Source organism: Delphinapterus leucas, chromosome 7 (genome assembly GCF_059928025.1).
Source record: "Delphinapterus leucas isolate spDelLeu-1000000601 "Yukka" chromosome 7, BTC_Dleu_Yukka2, whole genome shotgun sequence".
NCBI classification, from domain to species: domain Eukaryota; kingdom Metazoa; phylum Chordata; class Mammalia; order Artiodactyla; family Monodontidae; genus Delphinapterus; species Delphinapterus leucas.
Window position 1 is genome coordinate 55,173,517 of NC_143135.1, and position 15,482 is coordinate 55,188,998.

Below are 15,482 nucleotides of genomic sequence, written 5' to 3' on the forward strand. Positions count from 1 at the left end.
CAATTTGCCACTAACTGGCTCATACTCCACCAGAAGCCTCAAAGTCCTCATCTGTAAAACGAGGATGCTAATGTAATACGAATAAAATGAAGTAACGAAAAAGACATTTTCGTAGATTGTAAAGCGCTGTTTCTTCAAATAATTTTTTAGTGTCAGACTGCACGTATTAATGCTGACAACAACAGCGGCAAACGACACGCCCACTAAAGTGTAGCCTCAAAGAGGCTGCCTACCAAAGCAGTAGACATTCAACCCAGCTTTGTGGCGTCTGGTCTGGCAAAGTGCGTGGGGCGTGGAGAACCTTCCCCTACCCCAGACCGGTCCCGGGACCTTTCCTTCCAGAGCTTACCTGAACCACCTTAGTGAATTCCTCGTACACCCGCTTCTTGAGGTGCGCCGCCATGGCCGTCCGCGCACCCTCTCAGCTTCCGTACCCGAGGAGGGAGGTGGAGCGCAGGAGTCCGGAAAACCTGCCCAGGCCGGAGGAACCAGCCACGGTCCCACAAGGCAGTGGGGTTCCGGAAAAGAGAGGCCACTTCCGGCTGCTCGACTGCCCTGTCGCTGTGCCGCTGGATTTGGTCGCCTACGCCACATGCGCCGGAGAAAGGTAAGCCAGAGCGAGAGCATAGCGCAGAGGGCGGGGCTTCTGGTGGGAGGAGCCGGGTGGGAAAGACTAAAGGAGCCAATGGGGGATTTGGGGAGCTTGCTGTTGATCTGAGTGACGGAGAGACTGGCGGGGGGAACTGAGCCCAGGGAGGGAGGAAGTACTATCGGGTAAAGGGCAGAGGTGGAGCTTTCCAGAGCTAGAGACAAAACCTGGAGCTGTGTAAGGATTTTGACTCAGGAGATAAGGGAAGGAGGTTAAACTGACGTTCGCATCATCCATTGCTGTTCACAGTATTTGCCATCTGTATGTTGCCTGCGCTCTCCTCTTGGTCAAGCCATTACTGGAAAAGTGGTTCACCTTAGTGAACCCAAAAGACACGACTAAGCCAAAGTTAGGAATAAGGAAGGATATATTACTTGCAGCAAGTAAGGAAAACAAAGAATCTTCCCCAATGCATTGTCTCTCCAAACAGGAAAATTGGGGAAGCGTTAAGCTAAGGAAGCGTACATATTCATGAAGGGGCTTGAGCAGAGGAGAATTCATCGTAGAATTGGGGCAGAGGTCAACAGAGTCCAGGCTTTAGTGGATTGAAGTCAGGAGGGTCGACATCATCATTCCATCCTCCACCTGGGTGGGGAGCCTTAGTTCCTGTAGAACCCAAAGACATGTATCAGATTGTTATGTATATGCCTTGGGGAGAAACTTGGTGTTTTTTTTTGCCATGGCTCATGGCATGCGGGATATTAGTTCCGCAACCAGGGATCGATCCTGCACCCCCTACAGTGGAAGCTCTGAGTCTTAACCACTGGACCACTGGGGAAGTCCCAGAAACTTGTTTCTCGACTGCTTTTCCTTTGTTCCTGCATTCTTTCACTTAATTAATTACCGAGACCTATTCAAGGACAAACGTGGTCAGGCTTAGGTCACAAAATAGCTTAGGCCAAAAATTGCTTCCCTTATGTCAAGAAAACCATGCCTGGTTCTTTCTCTGGGGCCCCCCTACCCTACCTGCTTACAGGAAGCTGGATGCCACCACCCCCACCTCTGCCTAGGGTACTTCTCCCTGCTTTCTCACTCCAGTTGTTCAAAAGCTACCTATCCTTTAAGGACTCAAGCCATCCTCTGACAGCTAGGGGAGAGTGGAAAGAATTCTGAGGCCAAGGGTTAAGCAACAAAGCTTCAGACTGCACAACTCAGATGGGATTGAACCCAGCCGAAACTCACACTTGGATTTGAACCCATGGGCTGGGACTTTTACTCAGCCAAAACTCTGACTGGGACTCAAACCCACTGTCTTTTAATTAAAATTGCTCACCTGGTGTCAGGACTTACTGAAGCTCAGGTTCTTTATGTCTCAGCCCAGAAGGAATTCAGCGAGAGGCAATGCGATACAGAAGACGTGGATTATTTAGAGAGGTACAACATCCCATAGACAGAGTGCAGTCCATCTCAAAAAGTGAGAGCAGTGGTGGGAGAAACACACTCCACAGAGTGTGAGCCATCTCAGAAGATGAGAGGCCCTGAAATATGGGGTAGATGGTTTTTGTGGGCTGAGTAATTTCATAGGCTAGTGAGTGGGAGGATTATTCAACTGTTTTGGGGAAGGGATGGGGATTTCCAGGAATTGGGCCACTGCCCACTTTTTGGCCTTTTATGGTCTGCCTTGGAACTGTAGGTGCCTGTAGGTGTGTCATTTGGCATATGCTAATGTATTACAATGAGCATATAATGAGGCTCAAGCTCTACTGGACGGTGAATCTTCTGCCATCTTGGACCTAGTTGATTCTAACCAGTTTATGTCATATCCTCAATGGCTATGTCATTCTTTTTGTTTGTTTGTTTTTTGGCTGCACCACACGGCTTGCAGGATCTTAGTTCTCCGACCAGGGATTGAACCCAGGCCACAGCAGTTGAAGCCCAGAATCCTAACCACTAGGCCACCAGGGAACTCCTGGCCGTGTCATTCTTTTAAAGGTTGCACCCTGCCCCCTTCCCTCCTATTTCACTACGACTAGCACTTAATGAACAAGTAGCCTCAACTACAATTGCACTAACACCTAGCCTGACAAAGATGTAGTGACAGTGGAATGAAATAATGCAGAAACATTTTGCACAGTAAAGTATGGTTCACGGGGCTTCCCTGGTGGCGCAGTGGTTGAGGGTCCACCTGCCGATGCAGGGGACACGGGTTCGTGCCCCGGTCTGGGAAGATCCCACATGCCGCGGAGCGGCTAGGCCTGTGAGCTATGGCCGCTGAGCCTGCGCGTCTGGAGCCTGTGCTCCACAATGGGAGAGGCCACAACAGTGAGAGGCCCGCGTACTGCTGGGCCTCTGCTGCCCGCATCAGCAGGCGGACTCTCAACCACTGCGCCACCAGGAAAGCCCTATTTTTTTATTATAGCTACATCTGAGTAAATGGGGTAACTGGCAAGACCAAGAAGTTTCTTTGCTATACTTTTTTCATCATAAAATAAGCTCCTTAGTCAGAAGCAATGTGTGAGATACCATGAAAATGAATAAGGTATACATGAATGCTAGGGCTGGCGGAAACATTGCAGTTAGGTATTATTAGGGTTCTTCAGGAAAACAGAACCAATAGGATATATAGAGATATTAGGATACTATAACAGAATACCATATACTGAGTGGCTTATAAACAACAGAAGTTTATTTCTCACAGTTCTGGAGGCTGGGAAGTCCAAGGTCAAGGTCCTGGCAGATTCAGTGTCTGGTGAGAGCTCACTTCCTGGTTCATAGTTAGCTGTCTTCTCTCTGTGTCTCGCATGGTTGAAGAGGCAAAGGGGCTCTCTGGGGTCTGTTTTATAAGGGCACTAACCCCATTCATGAGGGCTCCATCCTCAGGACCTAATCACCTCCGAAAGGCCTGACCTCCTAATACCATCACATTGAGGATTAGGATTTCAACATATGAATTTGGAAATGGAGGTGGGGGGGTGGGGGGTGACACAAACATTGTCTATAGCAGTAGGAAAGTCAAATCTGAATCTGGGATATGTATCTATTCCTATGTGGTTAAATCACCACTCCCTCCCTGATGGAAAGGATAAAGCATATGGTAGCATGATTTGTAAAAAATGGCCCCAATTTTTCCTCTCTCTGTATGTAAATCCTTTGAAGTGTAGCTCTAGAGCTGCTTCCATTAAGAGATGGAATCTGTATCCCCACTCTTTGAATTGGGCTGCCCTTGTGCCTGGCCAGTAGAATACAGCAGAAGTTACAGTGTGCTAGTTTTGAACCTAGGCCTCAAGGTCCACCCACATACCAGTTCTTCAGGTCTTTTGTTTGATTTTGGAAACCTACCATTGCCATGAGAATAAGTCCAACCTAATCTACTGGAGAGTGAATGACCACATGGAACAAGGCCAAGCTGACCCAGCTGAGGCTATTTCAGACCAGCCTCACCCCAGCTGATCCCCCATCTGACTACAGATGCATGAGTGAGATCAAATAAGACCAGAAGAACTGCCCAATTTATAGGCTATGAGAAATAATTAATGGTTATAGTTTTAAGGTATTAAGTTTGGGGGTCAAGAGGTTGTCATGTGGTTAGACAATTCCTAAGCTGCTAACTTCCATAGAGTCAGCTGGTAAGGAGAAAACAAGCCCAAATAGATTTAGGCAGCTTATCATTCACAGCATAGCAGGCAGCATGAATTTCATGTTTGTATTAGTTCTCCTTGCCCTCTAAACACCATGGGAGTAATGCAGGTGAATGCCATGCACAGTAGATCTGTAACACAGATGAAGAACACTGACCTTAGGAAACGCTCAATCTTAAAGAAGGAATGCTAGCAAACCTGCCCTCTGGAGAGAGACAATATCAGTTTTTTTTCCCCCAACATTATCTTTATTATACCGGTCAGGAAACAAATTTTCCTGCCAACCCAGTGGGAAACATTTTTATCACCCTGAAATGTCTCCAGGATTGGAGAGTGAAACTAGCTTTATTACCCTGTAATGAAATAAATCTGCATCCTAACCCTAGGCAGCTTTGCAAACATCCTCAAAGCTGTCAATGCCATTTGCTTAGAAATGCCAGCATTTCTCCCAACAGTCTGTTGCAGTGCAATACAGCTAACTGATTTGCAGGATTATCTGCCTACCACCAAGAAGTATCTAGTCCCCCGGTGGGAATAATACCATATCAGGGACTCAGTGTTGGTCTCTGCTGTTGGACATTCATCATTGACCAGATCAGCTTTGGCAAGAGGAACTATACCACAGAGCCCACGCACAGACTCCATCCCTACCATCATGGCCACCTTTCTCATGACTCCGTTGAGCTCTGGGGAAAGAGGCTGACTGGCACGCACAGGTTTTTTTGTTTGTTTGTTTTTATATTTATTTATTTAGGTTGCGCCGGGTCTTAGTTGTGGCATGCAGGATCTTTTTTTAGTTGCGGTATGTGGACTTCTTAGTTGCAGCACGCATGCGGGATCTAGTTCCCCGACCAGGGATCGATCCGGGGTACCCCCCGCATTGGGAGCACGGAGTCTTACCCACTGAACCACCAGAAAAGTCACAGGAATGCACAGTTTGGATCATTTTGTCCATTTATTTTTTGAAAGCCTCTTCTAGAATGGGTGCCCTCTGGTGGGCATTCATAGGAAACACAAATATTTTCACCATTCCAAGACATTCATCTACATACCAACATCCCAGGCCTTCTTGTCCCCAATCTTCCACTCTCATACTTTCCAAGGCTTTGGCCAACCAGGAAGGGGCCTGGACATGCAGTACCTAGAGATCAGTCTTCCAGGACACTGAGCACAGCAGAAAAGGGAAAAGAATGAATGGAAAGGGGGGCAGGGAAGACAAGGAAAATAAGTAGAAGGAAAAAAAAAAGAGGTGCTCTAAGAAGTATAAGAAGAGGTATAAGAAGAGGTGCTCTAAGAAAAGAGGTGCTCTAAGAAAAAAAAAGAGGTGCTCTAAGAAAAAAAAAAGAGGTGCTCTAAGAAAACAATGAGACCTGAAAACCTGGCACAGTGCCATGAAGTAGGGTGTCTCCATGAGGGCAACCTCAAAGGTTTTACTGTGTGTTTTTCCTTTGGATTATAGTGACAGTTATATTTAGCATTCAGTTTTAAGTTTTTCTCCTCTGACTCTATAATTTTCTTTAGTTAATCCCAACAGATCTGAAAAGCCACATATACCCCTACAAATAAATAGAGGTGGTGTTTTTTTTTTTTATTGAGGTATAGTTGATTTATAATTTTATATTAGTTTCAGGTGTACAGCATAGTGATTCAATATTTTTATAGATTATACTCCATTTAAAGTTATTACAAAATAATGGCTATATTTCCCTGTGTTGTACAATATATCCATGTTGTTTATTTATTTTATACATAATAGATTTTATCTCTTAATCCTATACCCCTTTTTTTTTTTTTTTACCCTTTGGCCACACTGCACAGCATGAGGGATCTTAGTTCCCCCAACCAGGGACCAAACCCACACCCCCTGCAGTGGAAGCAAGGAGTCTTAACCACTGGACCACCAGGGAAGTCCTTCCCATACCTCTATCTTGCCCCTCCCCCTTCTTCTCCCCACTCATAATCACTAGCTTGTTCTTTATATCTGTGAGTCTGTTTCTGCTTTGTTATATACATTTGTTTGTGCTAGTTTTTAGATTCCACATATAAGTGATAACAGAGAGTATTTGTGTTTCTCTGTCTGACTGATTTCACTAAGCATAACACCCTCTAAGTCCATCCACATTGTTGCAAATGGCAGAATTTCGATTTTTTATGTCTAAGTAGTATTCCATTGTATATATACACACATATCTTCTGTATCGATTCATCTGTTGGACACGTAGTTTGCTTCTATATCTTGGCTGTTGTAAATAATGCTGCTATGAATATTGGGATGTATGTATCTTTTGTTTTCTTCAGATATATGCCCAGGAGTAGAACTGCTGGGTCATATGATAGTTCTATTTTTAGTTTTTTAAGGAACCTCCATATCGTTTTCCATAGTGGCTGTACCAATTTATATTCCCACCAACAGTGTATGAGGGTTCCCTTTTCTCCACATCCTTGCCAACACTTGTTATTTGTGGCCTTTTTGATGACAGCCATTCTGACAGGTGTGAGATGATATCTCATTGTGGTTTTGACTTGCAATTCTCTAATAATTAGTGATGTTGAGTATCTTTTCATGTGCCTGTTGGCCATCTGTTCATCTTCTTTGGAAAAATATCTATTCAGGTCTTCTGCCCATTTTTTAATCAGGATGTTCAGAGATGGTATTTTGAACATTACTAATGTGCTTTACTTATTTTGCTATTTCAGAGGAAGGGAGGAGATGGTATTATTGGGAAGGCAACCAAGCGTGTCAATTTAATTTATGTATTTCTAATTTACATCTTTTATATTTCTTTTTTTCATAGCCCTGTAAGCCCCACCACCTTAAATCCTTTTTAGAGCAAAGATTTAATTAAATTGTACTGAATTAAATTAATCTCCTCCCCAAAAATTTTAAGCCATCTGTAAATGCAATTTTGCTATATAACATTGCATTATATAGATGTAACTAAGTTGGCTTATTTCCAATTGTTTTGCTATTGTAAATTAAGTAGGATAAAAATAGTATGTTATCTTAATTGTGTTATGGATTGGGAGTGGGGGGCCGGGGTATTGGAATTGCCTTCATTTAATAAAATAGTTTGGTAAATTGCTAAGGAAGAGAGTCAGATCCAAAGGGATGCAGGCTAGAGCCAGAGCAGTAAAAGAGGTAGCTAAACTGGAACATGGTCTTTTGGCAAATGACAAGAACACAAGGGGGCTGGTGGAAATTTGGCATGCCTCGAAAGCCTCATTTTGGAACTGGCACAACTGTCAGTTCCACACGTATACCATTGGCCAGATTAAGTCATGAGGCCAAGCACGAACTCAGTGGGGTGGGGAAGATTACTCCCACCTACAGAGAAGCATGGCAGGAATAGAGAGGGAAGAAAGAATAGGACACAAATACAATCTACTAGTGAAAAGCCCCTAGTGATGGGGGTGACTAAGGCACCCTTAAGAAGAAATATGCCCAATATTCAGTTTGAAGTTGTTGGCATTTCTGTGCGGTAAACTCCCCTTACTTGCCTGTATTTGCCACAGTCTGCTATGTGCACAAATAGCTGATGGGAGTGGCATTTGTAAAAATTAAGAAAAAGATCTGAGTGTTAACTCTGGGTAAGCATTGCGTAGAACAGCACAACAGGTTTAAGACATCTAGTTGATCCCTATGCTGAATGAATCTAGCAGAAACAGAGAACCAGAGCTGACCGTAAGAAGACAAGCCCTCTGGGAATGTGCAGAAATCTTGGGGAGGACATTGATCTTTCCATAATTCATGAAACTGAGATTTTAAGCAATCCTATTTAGATCTTATGGAGCAGGGTATCTCCTTGGAATCAAATCTCAGAAGTGTAATTACTGATCAAAGGGTATGAACTTTTTTCAGGCTCTTGATGAGTAACGTTGAATTAACTCATGATGTTAAGTTCAAATAGATATTCAGGATTTTTCCACTTTAAATTTTCAACCATATTAAATACCTAAAAAAGAAAAAGAAAATATAGAACAAGCTTTGAAAATAAGAAAAAAAATATACAAGCAGATGCAGTTACTGAATTAAAACGCTCACTGAAAATAACTATGTTCTGAGCGATTTTATGTTTAAATTTGAAATTCTCTGATTCAGTGTTAATTCCTTAAAGCTTCACAGTTAAACCTGACCTTCAGTCCCAGGGAACCCAGGATGGCTGGTAATCCTACTAGGTGGGGAACGGGGGCCATCTATCCCAGACCTGAACTTGGAGAAAGATGAATGTGTCCTCTTTAGAGTTACTTAATGTGTTTGGTTGAGAAGCAGAACCTGAGAGAGTCTCTTGTTTAAGTGGTTTATTGAGGATGTGTTCTCAGGTGAGGGGGAGGGAGGGAAGCCGGGTAAAGCAGAGGAAGACCACTAAGCAAGAATGTGGTGTTCAGTGAAGACTGACTTCAGCCTGATCCCACGAGGAGCTCTAGAATAGGAACTGCACCTCCTTGAGGTGAGGGATCAGTCTGCTGTACCTCCACACAAGCGAGATAGCAATTCTGTTCTTGATCAGATCTCAAAATTAAAGTGCATCAGAATTACCTGGAGGACTTCTTAAAACAGACTGCTGGGCCAACTCCCTGTTTCTGATTCAGTTGGTCTGAGGTAGGGACTAGAGAATTTGTATTTCTAACAAGTTCCCAGGTATTGGGGATGCTGCCGGTCTAGGGACCACACTTTGAGAACTACTGCTCTAGATAAGAGGACAGCTGTGAGGCTTTAGCAGCCAATACCCACAGCATCCGGGAAAGGAGATCTGAGCACCGTCTACTCCAGGTATACTAACTTGGCATCTTCCTCATGAAGGCACACACCAGGGCTAGAAGATTGGACCACAAGCTGAGGCTGGGTAGATTACATTTTTAGGTCTGTCTAGACTCATGACATCCTATTATTTTCCTGTTGTCATCCCGCATCTCCAGCCAAAGCATTGTTGAAACATTCCAGTTCACCTCTGCCTTGCTATTGGACTTCAAGGGAAGGGTCTGGCAGGTACATGAGGCTTTAAAGAGGAAACAGCTGCACCTCTCTAGGCAAGTACAGTGGAGTCAGTTGCAATGAGTGGGAAGTCCTCAAAGGGGAAACACATATTTGGGGGCAAGACTCAAGTAGACCACCCTGGAAGTTTTTGATGTCTATTTGTTTTTTTTTTGTTTTTGTTTTTTTTTGTCTATTTGTTTTTAAAATTAAAGGAAGATGGCTTTGGAAGGCAACCTTTAATTTCGTAAGTCCCACCAGAGCTCGTAACAAACAGCCCCCACCCCTGGGGATCACCACCAGCTGAAGCTGAAGGTATAGAAGTAGTCGGAGACCTTGGCCGGTAATGGACTGTTGTGTGAATAGTGTACCTGGTACCCTTGGGCCTTAATGTCCATGTTCATGCAGTCCAGGAGGTCCCTGATATCCAGGGCTGCCTTCCAAGGCCCGAATTTGACGACTGACCTCTTGTCCGCCTCCAGGGAGCGCAGGGCGTCCGCGCAGTTTGCATCATCCTTTTCGTTTTGTACCAGGCACACCAGAACTCTAGAGCAGCGCGCCGCCACGGCCTCAGCACGCGCCAGGCGCACCATAAGCTCCAGGTTCTCACTGTAGCCTGGCACCTGCAGCAAAAACTGCTTCCGAGCTACCTGCTCACCAAAGATCTGTGGCATGTCCTCCAAGAGTTTGATTAAAGGCTTGATTTCGTAGAACTGAGCCTCACGGTACACCTCGGGGATGTGCTGTGTGGGCAGCTGCCCACTGCGTAGGTATTCCAGGATGGGTCCAAAATAGGTGCCGCAGCGATCGATGAAGAAGCGTCCCTCCGCATCCAGGCAGGCCTTGGCGGCGCTGGAGAACATCTCTGCCAGCTTTGAGTCTGGGAGTTTTCTCAGGGTGCCCAAGGTGGTGGTATAGAACTCACCCCCAACGTTCAGCTCCACTACAGGAGATTCCTGGGGGCACAAGAGGCAGAGTGAGCCCACAGCGCCATCGCCAGGGAGCTCATGATTTATTCTCATCCAAAGAACAATACCCTACAGAATTTAGGGGAGCCATAATGATTGGCTTCAGCTTATTGGAATGTCCATCTTACTGAAGGGGGTTATATTTATGCTGTACAGCTACAGAGAGTAGGCATTTTAAGGAAGAAAAATATTTTAGTTTGATATAAGAATACCCATTCAAGCATTTGCATTTTCTCATTTAGGTCACAGAATATTAGTGGAAGCAAGTCACACGGACAATACCTCTAAAGCGTGTGGCCTGTGGCAAGGCTTTTTCCCTCCCTAGGCCTCAGTTTCCTTGTTTATAAAGTGAGGATATGGGGACTTCCCTGGCGGTCCAGTGGTTAGGACTCTGCGCTTCCACCACAGGGGACACCGGTTCAATCCCTGATTGGGGAACTAAGATCCCACATGCCATGTGACACAGCCAAAAAATAAATAAATAAAATATAATGAGGATATGGAGCTATTGTGAAGTCAAGAGTTCCTGACAGGGATGCTTAGATATAAGATACAGTAAAAAAAAAAAAAAAAAAGTGGGTGGGGGGAGGTTGGGGGGTGCAAAACATTTTCAACCTTTCAGAAAGGCTAAAGAAATCACACATGTATTCATTCAGGAATCATTTCTTTGTTACTTACTGCATATCCACATCCGTGCTGGAAGTGGGGATAAAAATTCTTATTTCATATAGAGCAGAAGTTCTGATTAGCAGTTGGCATGACTTTGATTAACAAATGTAATTTGTCTGATGGGTATTTTTTCAAAATATAGGCCCATGGGATTAAATAACAAGAATATCCTTGGTGGTAACAAGGTTGGTAACACCAAATACAACAGGCGTAAAACTGCCCCATAAATGGTAAAGTATGGTGCAAATGTAAGTTAGATTTAGCTGTTCATCAGGATTTTTAGAGGCCTCTTCTCTAGATCAGACCTTGGGCTGAGCACTAAGGACGTGGGTGAGACCCATGTGATATCTGTCTGGAGATGCCCACAGGCGAATGCAGAAAGGGACCTGGAAAGAGACTGAGGGTCGGGCTGCATCTGGGGAATGCTGCCACACAGACCTAACAAAAATACCATAATACTCTATAGCAATTATTACACATGAGGTGATACACCGGTTGTTATCCTTACAAACCCAGCTTCCTGAACAACTTCCATCTTTTAAAATTCACTCACTCATTCAATAAAACACGTATGTGCCTATTTTGTGCCAGGTAGCTGGGACACAGTGAGGAACAAGCAGGACACAGAACCTCCCCTCACAGTCTAGTAACTGTGCAAAGTGCTTTACATACACTCTGCAACTCAACCCTCACAGTAATCCTATGATGAATGTATTAAATCCCCATTTTCCAGATGAAGAAACTAAGGCTTAAGGAGGTGAAGTTCAAGTTGCTTAAGACCAACCAGCTACTAAGCGATAATGTCAGGATTTGAACTCAGGTCTGATTTACCACTTAGTCATTACATAAATTGATTTTCAACCTTCAAACACCTCCACTCTTCAATCCCTATTCATCCAACAGAATGTAGAGAGGACCTATTCCACCCAAGCCTCCTCTGAAGCAGGTGGACAGGACAAGGTCCCTGCCCTTGAGGAGCTCATAGGGGAGAAAGGGAAACAGATGGCTTAAATGTGTAGGTGCTGATGGGGAAGACTCAAAGGTAGAAGGGATTGGCTCTTTTTGTAGATGTGTGTTGGAGGTTGTCAGGGAAGGTTTCCTAGGGGATGTGATGGCTGCTGCTGTGGAAGAGATCTACAGTATTAGGGGGAAGGCTGGATTTCCAAACTGGAGACTCCACTACAGGTCATTACAGGGCCAGGGATAGGGACAGAACTCAGGAATGTCCTTCAGTCAGATTTAGGTGTGACTTCCTTTTCAACTTGTCTGTGGGCTCTACCTCTAAGATTAAAGTACTGGAATTAAGAGAACTCAAGGCAGCCAAACTGCTGGGGAGAACTGAGTTGCCATGGCAACAGCTCCTACCAAGGGACAGTTCTGCTAGCTGGAATGGAGAAGGGAGAAAAGAGGTTGCAGTCTGACAGCAGCCAAACAATACAGCCCTGAGAAAAATAAGCCCAGAACCTGTGACACCCTCTTTCTCCCATAAACCTCAAGGCTCCTTGGCAAGGCTGTTTGGTTAGCCCTAAGGCGGCTCTGTAAAGCAGGCAGTTAAATGTGAATTTGCAGACTTTAACCCCTGAATGGATCAATGATGGACTCTCATCACTCCTGTACCACTGAGAGCTCTTAACGTCCCCACATTACAGGTGAGGAAAGCTCAGGAAGAGGGGTCACACAGCTAGGAGGTGAGGAAGTTGGAGCTGGGATCAAATCCTTATCAGTCTGACTTCAGGACAGTGTGGATGCCCTACCCCCACCCTCCCAACATCCAGTCGCGCCGCTGCCAGTAATTAGCTATGTTCCTAGGGCATCGCACTTCCTTCTCTGGGCCTAAGTTTAGTCATCTATCAAATAGTGAGGCAAAATCAATGAAGAGAACTCTAAGACTCTCCAGCTTTGAAAGTTTAATGAATCCAATCACTTCAAATGTTGTTTCTGAAGCTCATTTCCAGATGCTACACAAAATAGTCCCCTGCCCTGATATTCGCAGCCCCATTTCTTTATCAGCCAAGACCTGGGCCCTGTTCCCAAGCTTCCTAATTATGTCCCTTTTCCCTCCATGTTTTCTAAAAACTCCAAATCTCTTTGGAAATCCCAGACCTCCTACCTCATCCATAAATACTACTGTGTGTGTTTCGAGCAGATAAAGACTTCTTTTCCATCCCTCTTCCAGACCACCTGCCCTTCCTCATGGCCCCTCTTCCCCACCTGTTCTACCAGTCACCCTGCTGAAGCATTCCTGGGTGGGCAAGCCTGACCCAGGCCCTGTGTGCACAGGCCGGGGAAATGTGGTCTTTAGGAGCCTCTGCTGGGTACCAGGCTACTGCTGGCCACGAGGACACAGGGATGAATCAGGCCCAGCTCTCATCCCACCAAACATTCATACATTTCCTTAGGTCACACTTAGTCTAGTCAGTGGAGGGACACCCCCATTCATATGTCTCCCAAGCCCAAGATCTCTCCCCACACCACAACTTTGACCTTTTCCCACTGTACCCTATCTCCATCGTCTGAGCCAGAAACGTAAACTCTAATCTTGCACTCTGCTCCTGTCCTCAACCTCCCCCCACACAGGTAATCAGTCACCAAGTCCTGGCCATTCTAAATGTGTGGTCAGTTCCATGGCTCCCAGCTCCCTCGAATATCCTCCCCCAATCCAGTCTCTATTCTGAAACCAAAGCAGTTTCTCTGAAGCAGAAATCCAATCTGGTCACCACCTGCATTAAACACTTCAGTGATCCCACATTTCTTTACAGGTTAACTCGAGACTCCTTAACAAGGTTTACAAGGTCCTTTGCAACCCTGGCAATCAACTACCAGAGCCAACTACTGCTCCCCAACCCCAACCCATTCAGAGCAGGCTGGGCCCCACTGCCCCCAGGACTTCACTCATTTAACACTCCCAGTCCCTTCAGTCAGCCCACTCATCCTTCAAGGTAATTCCTCTGGGAATTTTCTGGATAGGTTGTCTCCTTGTGATTTCAGAGGGCCATGTACTTCCCCTTGTCATGGCAGTTACGTCTCTTGTAATTCTGTTCCTTCATCTGTATCCCACACTAGACTGGGAGGTTCCTAAGGGAGGACTACCCCAGATTCATCTTTATGTTACCAGTACCTACTACAGTGCTCAGCACACCAGGATGCTCCGTAAGTGTCTGCTGAATTGAACTGCACTTACCCTCAGCACTGACTGACAGGAGCGCCTGGCATTCTGATAAAGGCCAATCTTGCCCTACTTGGCATCATGCACGGTGCTGGCTTCCTCCTTTGCCCGGTAATTAATTCAGACATTTATTGGGTACCTTGAGCGGCCCCTGCCTCTGAGCAGGTGACATTGTCACTAGCCAGGAACAATGAGGTTATCGTCATCCTATTGAAAAGAGCCACAGTCGCCCCACCGCTGGATCTGCTTTCCCTTCCTACAAGTCTTCAGGATGGCACGTAGCCAGGGAGAGGTTAAATGTTCTGATCCTTGAGTGCTCTGGGCTTTTTCTTGATCCTCCCCCCACCCCCCGGGCCCCCCACCCTAGCCCTGGGAGGGAACGGGCAAGCAGGAGGACTCAGGACCCAGCCAGAGGTCAGGGACAGGCTAGAGAGGATGGGTGAGGGAATGAATGATACTCTGGCCAGCCCTCAGTTGGGTCTACTCCCACCGGCAGGAGGGGAGGGGCAGAGGAAGAGCAGTGGACTGGGGCAAGCCAGGGGACTGAGAGACGAGACGCAAAGAGAAGGAGGAGACAAAGGCAGCCAAGCAGGAAAGAGGGCATAGAGGAGAGGCTGGACTGAGCCGGAACCGGAACCGAGGCTGTGGCGCGGAAGGAGAGATCAAAGCGTTAGGAACTGACCAGGTGAAAACAGAGCGCCCAGCCGCAGGCCGAGACGGGCGCGCCGGAAACAGGGGAATTCAGACCCGCGGGGAGGGAAGGACGGGTGGCCCTGGAAGGAGTGAAAGAAGGGAGAGGCGCGGGGCCGGAGCCGGCAGGGTCTTCTCGTCCACCGCGGGCTTCGCACTCACCGTCCGCCGGCCCGCGGGGGTCACGGCCCGGCGCAACGGCCGGGAATCGGGCGCCGAGGTCAGGCTCATCATCCCGGCCCCGCAGGCGCTGGCGCTGCGCAGCCAGGCTGCCGCTCGCCGGTCCCGCACAGCCCGCCACGTGCGCGGTACTTGTGGCTGGCGGAAGTGCTCCTCGCTCCCGCCCCGGGGTGGGGGGAATCCGTACCCAGGGTGTGGTTAGAACCCTGATTGGGCTGGAGTTGGCGGCCTTGCGGTGAAACCTTAGGCTAGTTGCTGTCCCTCTGTTGCCTGGTGTTGCGGGACAGCCAAATGGGGGAGGCAGAGGGAACTGACATTGACGACCTTGGGACTGTCTCCACTCACTACAGTCCTAGGGGTAAAGGATGAGCGACACCCATTTTACAGGTAAGAAGAGTGAGCTTCCAGGAGATAGGGCGGCCAGTTCACCTCAGATCAGCTGCCGAAAGTGCAGAGCATGATCAGTGATGAGAAGAGCTAGGTACCTGTTGTGTGAGTTATTTTGCTTGTTAAAACATAATCCTTATGAAGGGGGGCATTACTCTTCTGTAGTATAGGCCTGCATAATGACCTTCCGAAGAGGACAGTGTGGAAAGAGGAGGGGAAGAAG

The 15,482-nt window shown here is 46.5% G+C and overlaps 2 protein-coding genes and 1 long non-coding RNA gene across 3 annotated transcripts in view; 1 reads left to right on the forward strand and 2 right to left on the reverse strand.

Moving 5' to 3' along the window:
* The window catches only part of INTS4 (integrator complex subunit 4), a 112,278-nt gene extending 111,744 nt beyond the window's left edge, over positions 1 to 534 (reverse strand). The window contains exon 1 of the mRNA XM_022593907.2: positions 350 to 534. Within this exon, the coding sequence (XP_022449615.1) occupies positions 350 to 403 (54 nt within the window). The 5' untranslated portion in view covers positions 404 to 534. The remainder of the gene's footprint in view (positions 1 to 349) is intronic.
* LOC149748750 (uncharacterized) overlaps positions 120 to 15,482 on the forward strand; it is a 44,132-nt gene continuing 28,769 nt past the window's right edge. Inside the window, exon 1 of the long non-coding RNA XR_016393856.1 lies at positions 120 to 607. This is a non-coding gene — a long non-coding RNA (uncharacterized LOC149748750). The remainder of the gene's footprint in view (positions 608 to 15,482) is intronic.
* KCTD14 (potassium channel tetramerization domain containing 14) lies at positions 9,361 to 14,998 on the reverse strand. Its single transcript, XM_022593908.3, has 2 exons — positions 14,855 to 14,998; positions 9,361 to 10,155 (listed from the first exon to the last, which is right to left on the reverse strand). The coding sequence occupies exons 1-2, from the start codon at positions 14,924 to 14,926 to the stop codon at positions 9,493 to 9,495; spliced, it is 735 nt and encodes a 244-aa protein (XP_022449616.2). The 5' UTR covers positions 14,927 to 14,998; the 3' UTR covers positions 9,361 to 9,492.

What these genes read in the sequence shown, in the direction of transcription:
- KCTD14 (XM_022593908.3), bottom strand. Translation starts at nt 14,926, where the DNA reads ATGATGAGCCTGACCTCGGCGCCCGATTCCCGGCCGTTGCGCCGGGCC. An exon ending in CCCCCGCGGGCCGGCGGACG is followed by an intron (nt 10,156 to 14,854) that starts GTGAGTGCGAAG and finishes TTGTGCCCCCAG; the next exon opens with GAATCTCCTGTAGTGGAGCT.